Below are 24,330 nucleotides of genomic sequence, written 5' to 3' on the forward strand. Positions count from 1 at the left end.
TGGATATGACTTATTTAATAATTTATTGACATATTACAAAAATACGCGAAAAAAAAATAAAGAAATGATGGTATAACTTATAACAAATAATAAATCAGTAATAAACAACTTATTTAGGTGATACCCAAACCAAACCACCCCTCAGTACAATGGAAAACAAAGAGTCAACAAAAAATTAATAAAAATAAAAATAAAAATAGAAAATAGAAAATTCCATGATCAATCAAGTCCTAATCCAAGTTTATTTGGACGAAAAAGCATTTCACCATTAAAATGTGAAAAGGGGAAAAAAAAATTCAGACAACCGTTACCAACACCAACGAGACCACCACCTCCACCATTCTCTCACACGTCGGCACCACTGCTTCCCCACCACCACCACTGCTTCAGGTCAAACAGTAAGTACACACAACCATTGAATCAAACAAATTAGTATCCAGGGAACAACCTAACAATGAAGGATCAGCTTCTGAACAGAATATACACGAACAAAGCCACGAGTTCAACCACTACTCCACATAAGCTAAGAAAATGAATGATGCTGGAAAAAAGGAAAATCCCGCACTCAAGTTTTAAGCCAAAAATAGCTTCTGATATATTAACAAATCCCAAAACTTCCACCACGTCTACTTCTCTAACATGTGATCTACACCTCTCGACAGATGAAAATGATTTTAATGAGAAATTGGTTATTACAATAAATGCAACTAGACATACACAGATCAACCTCACCAGAATAGGCAACTGACAGAGAATTGAGAAGGCATTTGAAAATTAAAAAGCTGTCATCAGCGCATGTCATCAGCAACTTGGGAACATCGAATGCCCCAAAATGATCTGGGTTTCAATTTCTTATTCGTAGCTGTAAAAAGCCACCCCATTTGGCTCTCACAAGTGCCGCAGTCCGCAATGGTCCATGCATACCTGCAAAACAAGTTTTTTTTTTTTTTCAAGTTACTTGACACTTCATAATAACCATGACACCAGAGCATTACACCACAAAGTTCCCCAAATATCTTTTTTTCAGCAATAATCAGCAAAGAATGAAAGAATAGAAGCAAAATCAAATGGAGAATAATAATCTTAATATCTCTCACAAATGCTGATCAAATTCTAAATATTCTCTGAAGTCCTTGACCATAATTTGTCATCAGCCACTTATATCCCAATTGTATCACAAATATCTGAATAGTTGCAATTTACTTGGGGATATTGGAAGCAATAACTAATAATTGGGCATATGCCCAAGAGTACTTGATGCAACATCTATTGCATGTTTAAACAAGTACGATAGGCTGTGGAAGCCTAACACAAAGTCTAAGGGTCCTATGTTCGTCAAGAAGCCTTTTTGGTCCAAAGAAAAGTGTCCATGATAGTGTTTAGTAGTTAAGGGTATTATGGTAACTTCAGTTTTGCTAGACATGAGTTGTAGGGTTACCTATGGGTTTTATTTTGGGTCAAGTTATTAAATGGGTCATTATATATGTGTTTTATTATATCTAAAATAATCTTAGTGATTAAAAGCTCAAGTTTCTTATTTTGAAATTGAAGTAGAATTAGAATTCATTAAAGTTTCCTATTATGATTGAAGTAGAATTAGAAGTCTTAGTTGGTATAAAATATTAGTAATTGCTAAATATTTTTAGTTCCTAAATTTGAGTGAAGTCCTTATAAAGTTATGAGAGTCTTTACCCTATAAATATGTGTAATCTCAATGATTCAAGGGAGAGTTAATATTATGAAAATTTGAGATTGTTTTTGTGTGATTGGCCTCCCTTGTGAGGGTGAAGCACCTCTTTCTCTTCGTCTTCTTCTTCTTCTTCTTCTTCTTCTTCTTCTATTCAGCAAGGTTACTGTTCATGTCATTGTTCACAGTGCTTAGAACAGCCACCCAACACTTGTGTTTTCATTTCCAAAACACTACCTTTTTACAAACCCTTAAACTCCTATTTTTAAATACTTTTACAGCTATAAACTCCCACCAAATCTAGCCCTGTAAGTCTATTGTTGCTGCTGCCAGTATACTTAACTCGGGCTCACTACTTGTAGGAAAGTAATTCTTATTCCTCATACATCAGTTTGGTATCAAAGCTTCAAAATCCTACTTTTATTCTCTACTGTTTTCGGTTTTTTTTTGACAAAGTTGTTTTATTGAATACCATAGTGACAAACGCTGAATTGAATTCCAAGTTCGAAGCCTCCTCAAAATATTATGAGGCTACCAAGGAAGATGTTGCAATGTTGGAGAGTGACGTTGCAATGTTACAAAGTGTCGTACCATCACTACAACTTTGGAAGAGATGAAAGTATTAATGGAGAGGTTGTCAACTGCTACCTTAGGCAAAAGACCTATTGTAGAAAGCACGGGTCAAGAATTTGGTGCCTCAAACATCTATGTTTCTTCATCCCCTAATCATCAACGAAGTTTTGAACAAATTCCTCCACAACCAGCACCAGCCCGCTTGCAAGAAAATCCTAGATTAGTGGATGTTGATAGAAGTGCTAAGCTTGAAGTTGGAGATTTTCATGGAGACAACAACCCGAAATTATTTCTTGATTAGTTGCATAGCCTAGAGAGTTTCTTTAGGTGGTATCGTTTGACGGATGAAAGAAAACTCTTCTTTGCATAGGCTAAATTGAAGGGGATAGCATGAGTTTGATGGGCAAAATACCAACAAACGCATTATGCTACCATTAGATCATGGGAAGATATGAAGATTGCAATGACTCAATACTTTGTACCAATAAACTACAAACGTGTCCACCTACAATTCGCACAATTGGTACAAGGAAGTATGTCTGTCAAGGAATACACCGGAAAATTCTATAATTTGACTACAAGATCGGAATTTCCATGGAACGAAGATGTGATGATTTCAATGTATTGACAAGGTTAAACTCACAAATCTCTTGTGGGCTAGCTGCTAGTCGACTTTATGCCATGACAGACGCGGTTCAAGTAGCTTACCAGATGGAAGAAGAATTAAAAAAGAAGACCTCCATGAGAGCTTCAACAAAAAATTTTACTCGGAGTGAAAGGACTTTCGTTGATGCAAGTTGAAGCAAGTCTATTGACAAGCCGCAAGGAAGTTCTTATGTTTCCAACAAGCCACCACGTCCTAGTGCCTCATCTTCGTCTCAGGCAAGTAGTAATTCTAATTCTTAAAAAAGATGTTTCACTTGTCATGGTTATGGTCATCTATCTTTCCAATGTCCCACAAAGTCAGTTGCTATGGTTGAAAGGGAAATTCCAAAAGAGGCAAAGGAGTCTAATAAATCACCACTTGAAGAAGAGGTTTGTGATCCACTTGATGCTAATTACGAGACAAGTTTTGATGATTTAGATGACTGGATGAGCATTATCCGTCCTCTTATGGTAACTACTAAACAAGTTTCCAAGAGTGATGAAGATCTTATCATAGAGAGAAAAATATTCAAATAAGAGTCAATTGCGAAGGGTAAATCTGTTCATTGGTGATTGATACATGGAGTTGTACTAATGTGGTATCCGAAGACACTGTTAAGAAGTTAGGGTTAATGATTGAGCCACATCCAAAGCCATATCATGTGGGTTGGATTAGTAACACAAAGTTAAAGGTTGACAAGCAATGTCCAGTCACATTCACCATTGGGAACCTTAAGGAGACAATCATGTGATGTTTTGCCACTCAAGCTTTGTCACATACTTTTGGGTAGAACATGGATATGGAATTGTGATGCACATCATGCCGAACGTGCCAACACCTACTCCTTTATTGATGGAAAAAGAAGTATACTCTTACTTGTGCTACAAATGAGCAAACATTGAAGTTGAAGAAGAGTTCTTTCCTGATTCAATGAATTTCTCCATGTGATGGCAATCTTAGACACGTTCCTAACTCATTGGAATCGAGTTCTTTTCAGAGGGGGAGAATTGATGCAACATCTATTGCATGGTTAAACAAGTACGATAGGCTGTGGAAGCCCAACACAGAGTCTAAGGGTCCTATGTTCATCAAGAAGCCTTTTTGGTCCAAAGAGAAGTGTCCATGGTAGTGTTTAGTAGTTAAGGGTATCATGGTAACTTCAGTTTTGCTAGACATGGGTTGTAAGGTTACCTATAGGTTTTATTTTAGGTCAAATTATTAAATGAGTCATTCTATATGTGTTTTATTATATTTAGAATAATCTTAGTGGTCAAAAGTCCAAATTTCCTATTTTGATATTGAAGTAAAATTAGAAGTCATTAAAGTTTCCTATTATGATTGAAGTAGAATTGGAAATCATAGTTGGTATATAATATTAGTAGTTGCTAAATGTTTTTAATTTATAAATTTGAGTAATAGTCCTTATAAAATTAGGAGAGTCTCTAGCCTACAAATATGTATGTAATCTCAATGATTCAAGGGAGAACAGTTAATATTATGAAAATTTGAGATTGTGTTTGTGTGATTAGCCTATCCCTGGTGAGGGTGAAGCACCTCTTCTTCTTCTTCTTCTTCTTCTATTTAGCAAAGTCGCTGTTCACTTCACTGTTCACACTGCTTAGAACAGCCACCCAACAGTCCCTAGAAACTTGTGTTTTCATTCACAAAACACTACCCTTTTACAAACCCTTGAACTCCTATTTTTTAAACACTTTTGTAGCTACAAGCTCCCACCAAATCTAGCCCTATGAGCTTATCGTTACTGCTGCCAGTATACTTAACTTGGGCTCACTACTTGTAGGAAAATAATCCCTACTCGTCCTACATCAGTACTTGATAGTTAAAAAATGATAATTTAAAGTTTCCAAATAATATGTGCTCAGGAGGCATGGGGCATCTACACAACCTCAAACTAAAAAATAACACAAACAACACACATTCAGATCAGCATTATATGAACAGTTCAAGATTGATCTAGCCTAACCAAAGGCGGTCTAAAAGGTCTCACAAGCGCCGAATCAGTCCACTATTATTTGAGATCACATTTGAAATAGAAACTGAGGTAACTTAACAAATCCAGCCGTGCCCTTATTTCTTGCATGCACTAACAGGTAATGCACAACTTTAAATGTTCTGTAAAGCAACAGGGGAGTTAATTGAAATCAATGTAAAATACAACTCACTGATACAAATTCTAATTGTCCTCTGAATTACCCCATAGTGCAGTTTCATTCTCCAAATATAAATGCCCAACTAAAAGCCTTTAATGAAAGCATCCAGAAACTAGAAGTAGGCTACCGGAAATGATCCCAATTATTTTTTAAGAATAATTACTTTTACATATATAAATAAATAAAATAAATAAATAAAACTAAAATTTTTAAGAGAAGGCAAAATAAATAAAACCTGCCCAGGTTTTTGGCATACCTTTTTCAACCTTAAATAAATATGGTAAAAAGTAGCATAAGTTATTCTCAAGAGTAGGTTCAGGGAAAAAATAGAGGTTAGTTAGATCCATACCCAGGGAACCAGCTGTATTCTTTAGTTGGACCTCCACGGAGCAACAAGCTATTTGCTTCATACAGCGTAATTATTTCATGGACATAGCCTTGTGGATTCACATAAGCACCCAGAGGACCTTCACTAGACATCACCAACATATCACTACGCTTCCCAATCACAGTCTACATGAGGGGAAAAAAGAAAAAGAAAAAAAATTAAAGAAATAAACAGCTGGGGAAAACATACATAAAGAAAGCGAGCTTTTATGTTACAAAACCTTGTATTACCTGACAATTTTTACACCGAACACGATCAAAACTCTCAAGTAACTCAATTTCCCGGCGCAGTCTATAAGAAATTCCATCAATTTCCAGAAGCTCCTGCCTCATGGATTCAGACACAGGAATTTTACTGGCAATATAAAATGAGAGAAGATCCGGTTTCTTCACAAATCCATCCATGCTTGGCGACCCAACAATCTGCTTCCACTTATCTGCAATATTTAGATAGAGAAACATTACTGATATCTGACAGAAAAAATAAAACAAAATAAAATACCATCAACATCCACACTAAATTAATGAACAAAACTGCAAAGAAGAAGAAATAATGTTCTCCAATATACAAATTCTGACTTTCTATATAGTCATCCCAGTTTCCCCTTGACCTAACTAAGAAATTATATGAAAGGTTATGAAAAGAGCTTCACTAATAACCGGGAATTATACAAATATATAGGAGTTTAACAAGCACGGACACTTTTAAGAAAGTGACGTATCCGTGTAGTGTCTATGTTGGACACCGACACTCTTTGGACACTTCCCCGACACCTGTTCGACACTCTTCAAAACATGTCCTATTTTTTAATTTTTTTTACAGACCCGGACACTTGAAGGACACACATTTCTATCACTTAAACACACGTGTCTATCAATTAGACATAGGTGAAACCAATTATAAGTTTGAACAAAACAACTTAAGATACAATAATAAAATAAAATCATATAAATTTATAAGAATTAGTATCATATTGTATTTTTTATTATCTTTGAATGATATATTCATATATATATATAACATATAATACATATATAAAATTATATATTTCATGTGTCCCCTACGTGTCGTGTCCATAGTTGTCAAATCGGGATTCGTATCGTGAATCGAAATGGTCTTGTACCGAATCGCGAATCGAATCGAATCGTGAATCGTAAAGATTCGGTCACTTTTTCTAAATTATTTAAAAACATATATCTGCACATTTAGATGTTAAATATATCTTATGAATATAAAATATTTAGACTTAAATCAATAAAAATGTTATTTTGAATAATAATCACGTAGTTTAATAGGTAAGAAGTTAACAAAGGTTCCTATGTAAGATCACTATATTACCTTTTTTCTTTTTTAGATATTTTTTATTAACCATTCTTAATAAAGATGTAATATCACCATCTTGCCTTTTTTCTTTTTTAGATATTTCTTATCAGCCATTCTTAATAAAGATAGTAACCAAATAGACAAACTATCAATTTCCAAAGTAACAATAATTAACAACAATGTTGATATTTTGACAATAAGTATATATACTTTTCTAAGTAACAGTGAGCAAATAATAAGAAGGAATTATTTAGAATCTTTTATTTCAAAGCCTAAAACATTTTAAAAAGTATAACTGACCTCACACATGTAATATTCAATTTAATAAAATAATAATAGATAATTCATAATGTGACTTTAATCTTAAACATCTTTAGAAGATATATTATGATTTTTTAAAAAGAAAAAAAATGGAAAGAAAGGTTAAAAATATGTTGAGTCTGATTGAATCTAACTGGATCTTATTAAAAACTCCATGATCACTAAAATAACAATAAATCATGTATATATGTTGGTTATTTTGGTATTAAACGCTATTAAAAGTTGTATTATGCCATTTTCACTAAAAAGATGGAGAAAAAAGAGTCAAAAATATGTCGTATACAATAATTTCAAAAATTGCATGAATCGTAAAAAGTGAATCGAATCGTGAATCGATTATGAATCATGCGATTCACTAGAGATTCACTTCCAAAATAGATTCACCCATAGATTCGTATCGATTTTGCAAAAATTGCGAATCGAATCGTGAATCGAATCGTGAATCGTAAGATTCTGATAACAAAGGTCGTGTCCTGCATTTTTTTAAAATTGGCGTGTCGGCATGTCCGTGTCTGTGCTTCTTAGGGAGTTTCAAGGGCTCGTCTCCATTATTGAAGTCACCAGGGATCAATGTCTTGAAACTATGTTTTAACACTAATGTTTCAGAGGTCTATAGAATGGCCAAAGGTGAATTATTGGAGCATCTTGTAATTTGGAATTCTATATATGAGATATAAGAAATTAGAAGTAAATCAAGATGTACAAAATGTGTTAGAATGTATTAGGAATGGTTGGATATATTAGGAATATTTCCTATTTCATCTTTATGTATATTTGGTATCTTTATTTTTGCCTTAGAGAGCTCTTGTATTTTGGCTAATGATCTAATATAAAAGGGGATGAGATAGGACTCATACCTCTAACTTTTCTTTTCTCAAAACTAACATGGTATCAGAACCTCTATAAAAATAAAGGAAAAAAAACCCTAGCCAAACACAGCACTTCCACCACAACACCGCCACCCCAGCCACAGCCCCCCTTCGGGCTTCGCCAACACTAGCGATCTTTCCTAGAGCTCCGACAGTCCCAGTCAAAGCCACCTAGGGCTCTGTCAGGCACAGTCGGCTCATCGGAGCCTTCCTTCTCCAGCCTAGGTCTGTCGGCTGGCTTGGCGACCAAAGGTATGCACTGACCTACCTCGTTCGTCTTCATCTCTTAGTCCTCGTACATCTCTCTCTGTCTTCGTCATACATCGTGATGTAAATCTTTCTTCTTAATCTCTCTTCTTCTTCTTAATCTCTCTGTCTGTCTTTGATTATCTGTCTGTCTTCGTAAACAACAACAAAAACAAAAACAAAAAAAAAATTGTTCGCTTTTCATTCGTTTAAATTCCTTGGTATATTTTCCCATCTTCCGGGTTTGTGATTCACCCAGTGTTTGTTTGTGAGGGTTCTGTCGCAAAGTCTTCATGGTCGAATTGACTAGTGAGTCAACCACTTCGCTGCTTGCTACACAGGGCGCGAGTCCTGTTTTGACTACTCCTATGACCGATTCTCTCCACCCTAGCCAGAATATCACCACCTCTCTCTTTAATGGTCAGAACTATCTAGCGTGGTCGCAGAGTTTGACTATATTTTTGAAGAGCAAAGGGAAGATGGGATATGTTGATGGGCAAGTTCAGACTCCCAGTATTACCATGCAGGGTATGATCAATGAGAGATTACTAATTCTCTTATCATAGGCTGGTTGATACACTCCATGGTTCCGGAGATTGGTGAGGGATACTTGTCTATAGACATAGCACAGGATATTTGAGAGGCTGTGGCTGCTACGTATTCCCGCAAAGACAATTTCTCACAGACTTTTGAGTTGCAACGCTCCATTAACTGATCAGTTCAGGGTGAGATGACTATTCTCCAATATTTTACTTTCCTTAGCAATGGGTGGAAGAGACTCGATCATCTTCAGGACTACAAGCCTGTCTGTCCCACAGATTCTGCTGGATACCAAAAATTTGTTGAACAAGTGCGGGTCTTCAAGTTTTTGGAAGGTTTGAATGGAGAGTTTAATCCTGTTCGGAGTCGTGTGCTTGGTATGGATGCGCTTCCTTCTCTCCAAGAAGCGTTTGCTTATGTGCAGAATGAAGAGAGTCGGTATTCTGCTATGCTTCCAACTGCCTCTTCTGATCGATCTGCCCTAATTTCTGCCCCCCACTGGAGATGGGGATCGTGGTTCCTGTCCTCATTCTGAGAAGGATACCCTTTTCTGTGATTTTTGTTGTCGCCCCTGCCACACTCATGAGACTTGTTGGAAGTTGCATGAGCAGCCATTTTGGGGTCGTGGCGACCATTCTAGTTCTCTAGAGGGTAGCTCCGGTCAGTCTCGAGGCCGATGGCCCAATGCCCGAGCCCATCATTCTGATACTGTTGAGCCACAGTCCACCGCTCCAGTTGATCCATCTACTGATATCTTTGGGTTTTCTACTTCTGAGTTGGAGGTTGCTCTTTGCTACTTGCTAGATTGTCAGACATCTAGTTCCTCTTCAGATAACATTACACATTCAGGTAACTTAGGGGTTGTTTGGGATGTTCTAAAAAAGTGCACTTTTTGACTTTTTATGAAATATGGGTTGGGTTTGAAGTTATGTGCTAAAGAGGTGATGTGATTTCAATAAGATGCTATGACTTAAATAGAATAGTGACTTTTTGACTTTTTGGCTTATTTAGGTTATGACAAACAAGGCCTTAGCGTCTTCTACAAGTGTTTTCCTCTCTCATCAAGCATTGCCTTGGATTATTGATTCTGATGCTTCTGACCACATATATGGGTCTTCTAATTTGTTATCTGCATATACCCCTTCTTCAGGACAGGATAAAGTTCATATTGCTAATGGTAGTATTTCTTCTGTGTCTGGAAAAAGTTTAATTCATGCCACTGCTTCTCTTCCTTTATCTTCCGTCCTACATGTTCTCAATTTTAGTGTTAATCTTTTATCTTTGAGTCGTATTACTCGGGACTTAAATTGTAGTATGACCTTTTTTCCCGATCATTGTCTGTTTCAGGACCTTATCACGAGGAAGATGATTGGCAGTGGTAGAAACGTGAATGGTCTCTATATCCTGGATCAAGCAGACAAGCTGGCTCATTCCACCATTCAATTACCATCTACCAAGGAAGACCTATGGTTGTGGCACCTTCGTCTAAGGCATCTATCTTTTTTGTTACTTAAACATCTTTTTCCTTCAGTTGTTTTGAAAAACAATGTTTCTGAGTTTCACTGTGAGTCATGTCAACTTGGAAAACAACACAGAGCTTCTTTTGCTCCTTCTATTAATAAAAGTTTAGTCCCTTTATTCATTCATTCCGATTTATAGGGTCCCTCTCGTTTTATGTCTTTAAAGGGTCAAAGATGGTTTGTTACCTTTATTAATGATTTGTTATAGGACCACCTGGGTATATCTTATGAAGGGCAAGGTTTTTTCTGTGTTTCAAAATTTTCATAAAATGATTTGCACTCAATTTGGGGCGGTTATCAAAATTCTGCGTTCTAATAATGGAGGGGAATACATTGACTCTAGTCGTGCCAGTTATATTGCCAGTTATGGTATTATTCACCAAACTTCTTATACCAATACCCTTCAACAGAATGGTGTTGCCGAACATAAAAACTGCCATTTTCTTGATATTACACGTCTGTCCTTTGAAATACGTGTTTCTCGATCCTATTAAAGGGAAGTTGTTCTCACTGCAGCCTTTCTCATCATTCGTTTACCTACCCAAGTTCTCCACAAACACATTCCTTTTCAGGTTTTGTTAGGGTCCTCCTCTTCTGGTTTCTCCATTCCTCCCAAAACTTTTGGGTGTGTATGCTTTGTTCATAACGATTCTCCTACCCATGGTAAGTTGGATCCTAGGTCTCTTCGGTGTGTCTTCCTGGGTTACTCTGCCACCCAAAAAGGCTACAAATGTTATCATCCACCCTCTCAAAAATGGTTTGTCTCTATGGATGTGTCGTTCTTTGAGTCTCAGTCCTACTTCCTGTCCTCACTGGTGTCCCAGTCATCCTTTCAGGGGGAACCTTAGTGTGAAGCGTTTCCTGTATCACTACCATCAGTGATTGACCAGGATATTAAGGGTGACTCAACTATTGAGACTATTGAGTCTGAATCTGAATCCACAGTAAAAGATGGCAAAGTGTATGTCAGGGACAAGAATAGAAAACAAATTACTTGGGTACAAGAGACCAATGCGGATTCTCCACTGCTATCTTCTCCTTTTGATGAGTGTCCAGAATCCTCTTTTGCTGATGAACCTCCAAGTAACTCTATTCTTTCTGATCTAGATGTTCCCATTGCTCATAGAAAGGGGGCTAGGTCTTGCACTCAACATCCTATTTCTCATTTTGTCTCCTATACTAATCTGTCTTCTTCCTATAAAGCTTTCCTGTCTAAAGTTTCTTCTATGAGTCTTCCTTCTCATTTTCAAGATACTCTTTCTACTCCTGAGTGGAAGCATGCCATGATGGAGGAGATGGGAGCTCTTGCAAAAAATGGCACTTGGGAATTGGCTGAGTTACCTAAGGGCAAACAACCTGTTGAATGTAAGTGGGTGTACATTGTGAAACACAAAGCCAATGGTTCAATTGAACGTTACAAGGCAAGATTGGTGGCCAAGGACTTTACTCAGACTTATAGAGTAGACTACCAGGGGACATTTGCACATGTTGCTAAGATGAACTCTGTTAAAGTCCTTCTCTCCCTTGCCTCTAATCTCGACTGGCCTCTCCATCAATTTGATGTGAAAAATGCTTTCCTCCATGGAGATCTGGAAGAAAAAGTGTACATGGACATTCCTCCAGGCTTTGAGGATGTCAAAACCAAAGGCAAGGTGTGCCGATTACGTGAGTCACTTTATGGTCTTAAGCAATCTCCTAAGGCTTGGTTTAAGAGGTTTACTCAGGCCATGCTGAGATATGGTTTCAAACATAGTCAAGCTGATCATAATTTGTTTGTGAAACACTCCTCACATGGTAAGACAACAACTCTTATTGTCTATGTGGATGATATTGTACTCACAGGGGACGATGTTGAGGAAATTCCTCAGTTAAAGGAGTATTTGGCTAATGAGTTTGAAATCAAAGACTTAGGCAGCTTGAAGTACTTTCTAGGGATTCAAGTCGCTTGGTCCAAAGATGGCATCTTCATTATGTCAACGGAAGTATGTACTTGATTTGCTAAAAGAAACGGGAATGCTTAGAAGTAAAGTCTGTGATACACCACTAGAGCCTGGATTAAAACTTGGTGAGGATCCAAACGGCGAGCCTATAGACAGGAGGAGATACTAGAGACTAGTGGGTAAGTTGATCTACTTATCCCATTCGCGTCCTGATATTGATATTGATATTGATATTGATATTGATATTGATATTGCAGTAAGTATGGTTAGTCAGTTTATGCATGCTCCACGTGCAACTCACTTAGAGGCGGTTATGCAGATTCTGAGGTACTTGAAATCTTCTCCGAGAAAGGGTCTCTATTTCTCAAAGCATGGCCATCTTAGTGTGGAGGCATATACAGATGCTGATTGGACTGGATCAGTCACTGATAGAAGATCCACCTTTGGCTATTGTACCTTTGTCGGAGAAAATCTAGTTACTTGGAGAAGCAAGAAACAAAATGTTGTTGCGAGGTCTAGTACAGAGCCAAGATGAAATGAAAGAAAACCAGGATTTAGTTGTCAATTGCCTATGACATCCATTCAACGATAAGCTCCTAAGATTCTTCAGTAGTCCAATAGAGAAAGGTAATTGTTTAATGGCTGTTCCATCTGCAAGAAGCTCTGTTAAGCTTTCCATATGTTCCGAGTGCTCTGGAAACTCCTCTAGTTTTGCGCAACCAGTGAGATTTAGATGTTCAACAGACTTCAACTTGTAGAGACTGTATTATTCTCACAGAGATAGCTTGGAAGATACTTGAGGTTCATGCAATCTTTCAAATTCAAGTAAACAAGTTTTTCTAAAAGTCTGATTGATTCGTAGAGCTCCACTAAACTTGTACAACGTTCAAGCCGTAATTCCTCAAGCAGGTGTGAGCTTTTATGGATTCGATTGTTCTTGCGGGACTTGGGGACTCATCAGACAGATTCTATGAGCCTATACTGTGACAATAAGGCCGCCATCAATATAGCCCACAATCTGGTTCAGCATGATAGGACCAAGTATGTGGAGATTGATCGGCATTTTATCAAGAAAAAGCTTACTAGTGGCACTATATGTACGCCATTTGTGCAGGTCTGGGAATCAACTGGCTGATGTTCTTACCAAAGGATTAGGGACTAAACCATTCTGTGACATTTTCAACAAGCGGGACTGAGAGATATCTTCGCACCCGCTTGAGGGAGAGTGTGAGAATGTATTAGGAATGGTAGGGTATATTAGGAATATTTCCTATTTCATCTTTATGTATATTTGGTATCTTTATTTCTGCCTTAGAGAGCTCCTGTATTTTGGTTAATGATCTAATATAAAAGGGGATGAGATAGTACTCATACCTCTAACTTTTCTCTTCTCAAAACTAACAAAATGTGCATTAAAAAATATAAAGAAGATCAAGAAAAAGAAAAAAAAAAAAAAAAAACTATTGCATACAATGATGCTTCCATTAATATCTACGTTCACCAAGTAAATTAAACAAAATAACACAGCACAGAACTCGGCCATTGTATAGTTCATAATCAATTGAAAAGAAAAGGACAAATACACAGAAACATTATCATTTCCAGATAAACACCAGATAAGACCACAAACTGATGGCACTGTACAATGATTATGAATTGCATAATTTCACAGCTCGCTTTGTGGTCTTTAGTCTTTACAGACACGCAAAATAATTCTTGTATCTAGGAGAACCGGATATCAAAGATATAAACTTCTTTATAACATTTTTGCATCTTCTTTAACAACTAATTTTTCTACAATGAAGGTGGGCAATATACCCGTAGCTAGCAGCAGTATTTGACTCAATGCATGTAACTAAGTAGAAAACATAATCAGTTCTAATTAAGGCAAAATCACATCCAAACCCAGTAATCACCTCAACAATAGCCCAGAAAGATTTATGCACTGGCAAAAGATTATTAATACACAGAGAAAAGAAGAAAAAAACAAAAATACCTGCTGCTTGCTGAGCAAGACAATATGAGTCATACAAACGGTAAACCCAACAAGGCCAGAAAGCTCTTGGCCCTTCACGCAACCTGCTTACAGAATCCTTTTTCCACCCATATCCTTTATGAGATTGTCTTCCTGAAGTCAACTTTTTCCCCATTGCCAGGCTATTATTTTCACTTCGTTTGCCACCTTCTGCATGCTCCTCATTTAATTGAGATTTTTCCAACTGGAATTCTGACTCACATGCATATTTCTCATCATCACTACTAGTTGCCATGTCAACCATATCATAACCATAACAGGAAACAACTGCAGACTGATGCAATCTCCTCTCTGTCAGTGAAAGCTCACATTCAAAACTTTCCTCTGATATTCCATCTGAATCATTGTCTTCATCTCCACGTCCACAGCGGTTAGCATTTGAAGTTTTCAGAGGTGGTTCTCGTAAATTCCTCAAAGGTGCCAGTTGTCCTACGGCATCTCGTGGAGTCCTCAAGGGCAAATCTTCCTGGATGATTTGGACCTCTCCATACGGCTAAACGGAAGAAAATCATACACAAAATCAGCATTTTACCATGCTAGTATAAAAAAAGAAACAATTACATAAACATATAAATTCAGCATTTAATTAAACTTACTGCCCCTTCCACATCAATCCACCGGCGTTTCAGACGAAAACGCTGTTGGCCACGGGTAACCACATTCAGTGAACCATCCTCTAACCGTCTGTATTGCCGAATCTAAAATTGAAAATGTAACTAGACAGTTAAGCCGTCAGAACTGAGGAGACCAAAAAAGGACGGTCCAATAGTAAATTGATACGTCATATATAAAAGAACATTCACATAGTTCAAGGGGAGATGCCTTCCCTGTATATAGCAGAATTTACACAGAATCAAAGAAATCAGAAACAATAAAATCTAAGATACATAGAGCAGTACAAGGGTGATATTGGTAGATCTCTTTTTTTATGCTAGAGGCAATAACATTTTCGATATATATGAATGAAGCATTTGCGTCTATAATTATATCCATTACAACAGAAATTTATCTATACAATGTCTGTTCAAAGATCTTCAATATCATTTTAGCAACATATGGTACATTTGGACAGCGGTAGACACTTTCCTCATCATTTCAGGGAAGGAATTATCATTCAGCTTCAGACGAACCCAATTTGTGATGTGTTCACCAACTTCCAAATTGATCTCATACAGGACGTAAATGAAAAAAATTACTCTAATAGTGAGGTAAGACATCAATTTATGGGTATACTATATGAGACTGGATTGAGCATTGTTGTTACAACACGCAGCCTTGAGTCAAGAAGCCTACCCAACATCTTTTTGGGGCATGACGCCTACCCCATAGAAATCACAACTTGAGTCACTTATCAGACAAAATCCCAAGTAAAGTACCCAAGAAGATAAAGCAATGACCATTTAGAGCCTTCATTTTTTTGATAATCAACAACAAAAACTTTATTGATAATTCAAAAAAAGCAAGCAAGGATGAGGCATCCTCTTACAAAAGGACAATGGTAATACAAAAAAAATACGAAAAAATGAAACCCGTAACAAGCTAAACCCTAGCAAAAGCCTACATATCACACACCGCCAACCAATCCCTAGCTAACAAAAAAAGTGGGACTCCCTTAAATAAAGAGCTCCCCGACACCCAAAATGAAGTTAAGTGACAAACATTATCCCACAAACAGCCCACATCCCGGAATTTATATTCAAACAACCTCGCATTTCTTTCCATCCATAGAACCTAAAAAGTTGCGAAGACGGCACAAGACCATAGCACTTTGGCTCTCTTAGATCCTCCGAAAGTGAAAAAATCAACTAGGAGTATATGCGCACTCCCTTTTGGGGCTACCCACATAACATTTTCACAGGCCAGTTAAAGAGGAGTTCTCTCACATAAAAGCAACTGTAATTTTATAAGAGAATGCTCCTAAGTCTTGACATGCTTAAAAAATGGCAGCATAAAATCATGCACTCTACATGGCAAACCGCAATAACAAACATTAAATTGTAAACCAACACAATATTTTACAAAAGGAGCAAGTTTTTGCAACTGAAGGTATATAACTCCTCTGTGAAATAACATAATTCAGCACAGGGATTCTACTTTGACACTAATAATCATTGTCCATTTTACTGTTAATTACATATTAAAAGAAATACATATGAATAAATACACCTTGCATCTTGAATTGAGTCTAACATTTGATAAGCATCTAACAAGACTGAATTTGATGTTGTCAATACTTTAGAGGTGCTAAAATTTTGTTCTAAACTAAGGCTCCGTTTGGGAAGAAAAAAGCCAGGCTTTTTTGGCTAAAATAGCCACAAAAAACAAAATAGGCTATTTTAGCCACAAAAAACAAAACATCAAATCCAATCCATAATCATTACAATCCTCTCTCACAAAAAAAGTCAAAAAAGCCAAAAAGCCCTTCCCAAACCAGGCTAAAATAGCCAAAAAGCCAACCCACTTCCCAAACGGAGGCTAAATATGCCCACATAAAAGCCATAAAACTTTATAACATAAAAATAAAATAAGCAGTAAAAGACCTGAGTGGCAGATTCTTGACTCATACCTCTGCAGTTGTCCCAACGGTTGCAAATCTCATCCTCCCATTATCAGGATCCCTATAAATCCGAACCTGAACAAAATTTTACAAGTAATGCTACTTTGAGATAAAAGGCTAGTCAAACAAATCCTGGGCACGGAGGAAATAACTATGAGCTGTCAATGAGTTCACATACCACACCAATGGTATAAGGAGAATCAACTTGGCACAAAGCTCTTTCAACAGCAGCTATAAAGTTAGGTTGTACAACTCTTAGAGGAAGGGTAGCCTCTGGAAACAGAACCCCTGGAAAAAAATTATAAAAATATATATATATATATATAAATTAATAAAAATAAAGAAAAGGAATTAAAGTAATGAAGATAAGACTGAGACAAAAGAAGCTACTTAAATTGTTCCTAAGCCATGCGCATATGATACTAGGTCAATAAGCTACACCAAGACCTGGGAATCACTGTCCCTCAACTCTATGGCATTTCATGCTACTTGGTTAAGCTAAATCTTGAATTCATGAACTCATAGGCCCATACAAGAGTCACAAACCTCTGGTTTTGAAGAACCAAATTAAAAAAGAAATCTATAATTAGGAACCACCACAACTCAAAATTCACATAAAATCTTGAAATATGCAAAGGGAAAAGGGTACTCACTGCTTGCTCTAACACTTGGGTTGTGAAGAAAATTGAAGTCATTTAAAAAATGATTTGTAATCTCTTTCTAGGCATTTAACTTTGCAGTGGTGTTTAAGAATTAAAAGAGTGTATTTAAGAAACTTAAAACTGACAGAATATTCATCAAATGCAATGATGGACCCCAACTTTCTTTAGTAGCCGCGACTACAGATTTTCACCTATATGCCATGTGAAATATAAGGAAACCATTCAAATTTACATAACGTAGTCTAAATATATACCTTCAAGATAGAATAGTGGCAGATTTGATATGGCACCACCGTCCAAGAAAGCCATCCTATGATGGGTCTCCTCAACCTCTGATACATGAAAACTAAAATATAAAACCTCCAATAGCTCAGATTGGCAAAGAGATGGAAAACAAGCAAAAGCCAGCACAGTACGCTTACCACCGAGGTATGTATGTAAGGATGCCAAACCGGTGTCAAAAGTAAAATCACCAGATGCTGAAGCCCCACCATGGCCACGGTTACTTTAATCCACAACATGATGTGCACAATGGCATGATCAGTCACAACCAAATCCACGAAAAGAATCACAACTTGTTTGAAAATGATAAAATAAAACCTCACCAGGCCTAGAACAATTATTTTAGCTTTGTGAGAAATTTATATTCTTTGAAACACCAAACAACATATAAGATACTAATATTTATATTTGGGATTTCAATTTCTCTTCTTTTTTTTTTCCGTCAGTCAACTCAACGCCCAAACTATTGACAGATTTTTTTGGTATAAGAGCAATCAAACTTTCAGTGACATGGTTAAATTAGGTGGTTCACAACTATAAAAAGTGTTTTTAAAACGAAACGGGCACCGAGGCGGCCTTGCACAAGACAACAAAGTGAGGTGATGATTTCAGCAAAGCAAGGCGAATGTTAAAAATATCTTTATAAAATAAATAACATCAACAAAACAAAATAATTTTAAAGAACATGATGCATCTAACATTCCAAATACTAATTATCCATAAAATACACACACACCCCAAAAAAAAAAAAAAAAACAGTCCAACATACCAAATGCTAATATTTGACAAAAAGCTATGACATCCAACAAAGATAACATTTTAACATTTAGAAACATAAATAAGCCAAAGAATTGATTGACTGCTCAGCATTAGCAAATAATTTCATTTCTAACAGTGGCTAAAATTTAGTTGCTCAACCAAAGCGGACAAAGAAAGTTCTTAGCTTTACCCAACGAAAAAAGTAAATAACTCAATATAAAATAAAAAACAGACTTGCAGTAATTCTAGGGTTAGCTAAATTGACAATGCTTTTAGGCTCCATTTGGATTGATGGATTTTAAATGAAGTGATTTTGAGGTGAAATTTTACAAAAGGAAATGATAGTTGAAAATATTAAATCTAACTTTGAACTATCCTCTTTAGTGATTAGTGCCTAATCCTTAAATTCAAATCTATAAATCTAGTCACAACCTTTGAGCAGAGAAGTGAGTGTAGGGATAACTTTAGGATTCGGGTACCGGAGCTAGATTTTGAATGTTTAAGATTGTTCATACCTGTAAAATCTCTACAATAGGTAACCAAGTTTGTGCCAAAGCCATATAAATTATGGGTGTTTCTTGCTTTTTTCCTTTGAATTATGCGTGTGAATTGTTGGTTAACTTCAACATGTCTTACACTGTTAAAGAAATGTGAAGAAACTCAAAGTTGATTCTCAATCGAGTGCGATTATGAAACCCTAAATTTCAAAAAAAAATAAACGAGCGACAATCAAATTGATTGTGTATGAAATGAACAATTAATGAATGATGAGGAATGATTTTACTTGGTATCATCGGCATCGGATGAGTCGGCAAGGTCATCGACTTCTTCAATCTGCAATTCCTCGGAATCGAGCTCACGAATTTGCTCCATTTGGTACCTCTCTCTCTGGAATAGATGATCATTATCATCGTCGTCCATTTTCTTCCTTTAATTTGGTCTTTGCTTTGCTTGCTACAATCTTCTATTCTCTACCTCAAAGCCCTATGCCCTATGTATTTATACGTTTTAGTTAAACTACCAATTAGGTCTAATAGTTTTAGTTAATTTTTATTAAATTCTATTAAAAATAAATTTTTATAAAATTATTATTAAAATTAATTTTTTAATAATTTTTTATATATATCACTAAAAATTAATAATTAATAATTTCTTTTAACATAAATTTTATAAATTATTATTAAAATTTATAATTGATAATATTTTTTATAATAAATATTTTTATAAAATTTATTAAATAATAAATTCACTTATTAACATTTATCCCTAATTATAATTTTTTTTTTTTTTGGGTTTCTATTTGGCGCTTGGGATACCCGCCATAAAAATGAAATGTGCAGAAGAGGCATGAACGTAAGTTATAACACGAAACCTCGAGGTGGTGCAGGAAAACTCTCATGCACCCGCGATGCAGGCGAATAGATTTGGGGCCTCTTTGTAAAAGGTTTGTTTTTAGTTCATCCCAAACAAATTCTAGTAACTTTTTTTTCTTTTTTTTGGTTTAAGAATTAAGACATTATTTAAGTCTCGTTTGTAAATAGAATTTATAGAATTTTTTTTAGTAATTTTTTAATTTTTTAATTAAAATATAATGTAAAAAAATTAGAGTTCCGTTTAATAAAATTTTGTAAATATAATTTAAGAGTATGAGTTATATTTCGAGTTTGTGAGTTATGAAATTATAATTTGAGTGTAAAAAATTTGTTTGGTTATGATTTTTTAATAGAGTGTTGAATTGAGTTTTAAAAATTTAATTTGACATGTGAAGTAAGAAAATTTGTTTGGTTATGAGTTTTGGAAAGAGTTTTCAAAACTTATTTCAAAGGGCAAATTACAAACACCCCTCGAGGTTTGGTAAAAATATAGATTCTCTTCTGAGATTTGAGAAATTACATCTCGCCCGTTGAGGTTTATATTTTCATAACAAATTGTCCCCTGAAGTTTTTATTTTCATACAGATTTCTCCCTAATTTCCCCTAATTTGTTATGAAAATTTGACCCTCAATGGGCAATTTGTAATTTCTCAAACCTCATGGAGGAATCTGTATTTTTATCAAACCTCGAGGGGTGTTTGTAATTTGCCCTAATTCAAATTGTTACAACTCATAACAAAACACACTAATTTCACACTATTGAAAATTCTAATCAACACTAATAACCAAACTCTTTTTAAAATTCAATTAAAAAAAAAATTATTATTAACAGAAAATAACATTAATCAAAATTTTAATTGAAAATACTACAAAGGAAATAATTTTTTTTTAAAATAAATATTCAAAAAATTTAAATCATAAATATTTAAATAATCTAAAAAATTTAATAAGTAAAAAATTAAAATAAAGGGCAAATTACAAACACCCCCACGAGGTTTGATAAAAATACAGATTCCCCCTGAGATTTGAGAAATTACAAATTACCCCTTGAGGGTCAAAATCATAACAAATTAGGAAAAATTAGGGGGAATCTGTATGAACATAAAAATCTCTGGGGACAATTTGTTATGAAAACATAAACCTCAGGGGGCGGGATGTAATTTCTCAATCCTCAGGGAAGAATCTGTATTTTCACCAAACCTCGAAGGGGTGTTTGTAATTTGCCCTAAAATAAATATTCAAAAAATTTAAATCGTAAAATTTAAATATTCAAAAAATTTAAATAATTTAAAATTTTAATATTTTAAATTTAAAAACAACTCTACACTTAAATCGTAACCAAACATATAAAACAAAACTCAATTAATAAATTATTTTTAAAACTCATAACCAAACACATAACTCGAAACTTCATACTACTTTCACAACTCTACACTCAAATCGTAATTAAATGCATAACAAAAAAATTAAAATATTTAAAAATATTTTTATAAAATAGAGTTTGAATTTATTTTTATAAAATATTTTAAAATTTTAAAAATTAAAATATTTAAAAATATTCAAAAAAATAAAAATTAAAAAAATCGTAACATATTTAAATATTAAAATATTTAAAATCTTAACAAAATTAAAATATTTAAAAAATTAAAATATTGATTTGAATTGAGTTTTGAAAAGTTTTTTAAATTATGTGTTTCGTTATGAGTTTCGAAAAGTAATAATTATGTTTTGAATTGAGTTTTGAAAAATGGATGTAGAATTATGATTTGCAAGCTCAAAACAAACACCACATTCAAATCAATTGCTGGAACTATAATTTGAGAGGCTTATCAAACAGAACCTAGTATGTGTCCGAACAATTTTTTGACTTTTTACACAAAAATATAAAAAGAAATAATATAAATAAAATGAGCATGAGTAAAATGACAATTTTGCCCTTCCAAAATTTGTTGTGCAAGCTGTGAGTGACTTTGCTGACAAGTAATGCAGAAACGGTACAAGTCACTTGACCAAGCCTCTTTTTATTCACTTGACCTCACTCTCTCTTATTTTCTAATAAAAAAAGATAAAAACTATTTTAATCTTTTTTATTTTAGTTTTTTATTTTATTTTCATAATATATATATATATAATTTTTAATACAATATTTTAATTTTATAAAATTAATATCATTGACAATATATCGTTAGAATGAGACTAATATTAAATATATTTAATAAAAAATTAAAATAAATAAAAACTAATTATTATGTTCAGTTATATTTTTAAATTATTATTTTTTAAATATAAAAATTAATTTGATGAAATAAACACACCAAAATTATATTTAAATTTATGTGTTTTCAAAAATCATTTGAAAACATAATAATTTGTGTGTTTATTTTATTAAATTAATTTTTATATTTAAAAAATAATAATTTGAAATGTGAGAAAGAGAGAAAAAAAAGTGTGTGTGTGAGTGAGGAAGAGAGAGAGTGTGTGTGTGACAGTGGTGTGCGTTTTGACATAAAGACCGGTCCGGACAGAAATATATAATTAAAAAAATGAAAATGAGGGGTAAAAAGGTAATTTCACCTCTGCTAAGGGCACAAATGACGTGATTGCAATATGGGATAGGTATGTAGGATAAAATTATAAACTTTTTAATTTTTTTAATAATTTTTTGACTTTTAAGTTGAAATAAATACTTGTCAACCGGGGTCTTAGTATGTCTTATATTATATTTTTTTAGGTCATATTACTTTCTTATTTTTTTTACACATATTTTCGTAAAGAGTAAAAAAATATATATTTATTTATAAGTTATTTAAGATAATCTAAATAAGTATATTTTTTGATTTTTTATAAAAAATATGTGTATAAAAATAAAGTATTGATGTGATTCAAATAAATATACTTATCTAAATAATTATTTAGTTTATGCCAAATAATACCTTAGATCATTTCAAAAACCCTCTAATTATTTTAATTGATTTTTAAATTTTTTATGAAAAACATTACAAAGAGCATAGAGAATGAGCATGAAAATTTGTTATCTTTATTCATTTTTATGCCTTAAACAAATCATTGCATTTTTCAATACACATAACCCTACTATGATGCCAACCACCCTAGCATTCCTAACTCTGACTTTATTTTTGACAATTGAATTATTTTTGATTCCTAACTCTGACTTCTTTTTTTGACAATTGAATTAAAAGTTAATATTTTTGATTTTTTAAATTATACTATCGCTTTATTTTTTTATATTTTTTTGAATTGAAAAAATTTTAAAAATTAATTTTTAATTTACTTTTTAAAATATACTTTTATCCACCACTACATGTCGCTACTAGGGGTGCTCAGCGAATATTTCAATCAACTCGAAACGGAACCGTCGCATTTTTTATAGATGCATAATGTGTAACAATTCAGATTTTTAATTATTCTGTAAAATTTATACTGATATTATTTAATCATAGTTAGGAAAATATACGATTTATTTTGTATTATTATGTGTAACTTTGTAAAATAATATAATTAATAAAAAAATTTAGGGGTCAAAGTATAAATAAATAATAATAAATGAATATATAAATCTAATTTGGCATTGGATTATCAAATATAAAATTATAATATAGTTGGGCTAAATTAAAGTTAAATATAGTAAATAAATAAATATAAAAGAAATAATAAATAAATAATAATATTGATAATAATAATAATAGGCAGGGCAGTAAAATATATAATTAATTTTCTGTTAATATATAATAGAACGTAATTTAATTAGAGATTAATTTATTTATATAATTATATTAGAAAATTTGATCAAAATATAATTATTTTTAATATTTATTAAAGATAAATATAAATTTAATCGAATCTGTCGGAAGATTCGCGTCTGACCCCGTGTTGGCCAAATGAAGCCTTTACCTCCCTATGGATGGGGAAGAGTTGATCAACTCGGCAAAAGAAAGAAAGAAAGAAATGAAGGAAAAGGAAAAGGAAAAAAATAGAGGAATGAGAAGGGAAATGAAGGAAGAAAAGGAATAAAAAAATAATGGAAATTGGAAGGGTTTTTGATAGTGGAAAAAAAGATTAAGGTATTAAAGTTAAGGTGAGTTATATTATATTTTGAGTCACTATAATATATTTTATGCATATTTTGACTTACCATAATTTATTTTATGTAAGTTGTATTTAATTTATTATATTAATACGAGTTATGTTTTATAAATATTTCAGTTACGTGGATTAATTTCTGAATTCTATTTGTTAAAATGAAACCCATAGATGTGATTGTTTATATTTTAAAGAATATTTGATTATAGCCTTATAAGCAATTATATTTTGTAAGTACCACCACGGGAGTCCCACGCCTTGGGGGACTTAAATAACCATCGATTTCTGTTTGGTCACTTTGTGGCCTTCTATTGTCATGGATCTATTGACCTTTGTT

The 24,330-nt window shown here is 33.9% G+C and overlaps 1 protein-coding gene across 1 annotated transcript; it reads right to left on the reverse strand.

Annotated features, from left to right (window-relative positions):
* Window positions 1-570: 570 nt before the first annotated feature.
* Window positions 571-19,848, reverse strand: LOC114280517 (ATP-dependent protease La (LON) domain protein). Its single transcript, XM_082901714.1, has 10 exons — window positions 19,304-19,848; window positions 17,901-17,983; window positions 17,733-17,810; window positions 16,995-17,104; window positions 16,826-16,891; window positions 14,856-14,957; window positions 14,221-14,752; window positions 5,696-5,901; window positions 5,427-5,590; window positions 571-924 (listed from the first exon to the last, which is right to left on the reverse strand). Exons 1-10 carry the CDS (start codon window positions 19,438-19,440, stop codon window positions 789-791), a joined length of 1,614 nt encoding a protein of 537 aa, XP_082757840.1. The 5' UTR covers window positions 19,441-19,848; the 3' UTR covers window positions 571-788.
* Window positions 19,849-24,330: the final 4,482 nt, after the last annotated feature.

This window comes from Camellia sinensis, chromosome 13, assembly GCF_055761805.1.
Source record: "Camellia sinensis isolate YWXY chromosome 13, ASM5576180v1, whole genome shotgun sequence".
Lineage (NCBI taxonomy): Eukaryota > Viridiplantae > Streptophyta > Magnoliopsida > Ericales > Theaceae > Camellia > Camellia sinensis.

Excerpts from the sequence above, each read along its gene's own strand:
- LOC114280517 (XM_082901714.1), bottom strand. The coding sequence starts at position 19,440 with ATGGACGACGATGATAATGATCATCTATTCCAGAGAGAGAGGTACCAA. Across the intron at positions 17,105-17,732 it reads GCCACTATTCTATCTTGAAG|GGGTTCTGTTTCCAGAGGCT; the intron begins GTATATATTTAG and ends ATTTTTTTCCAG. Across the intron at positions 14,958-16,825 it reads CCGTTGGGACAACTGCAGAG|ATTCGGCAATACAGACGGTT; the intron begins GTATGAGTCAAG and ends TTTCAATTTTAG.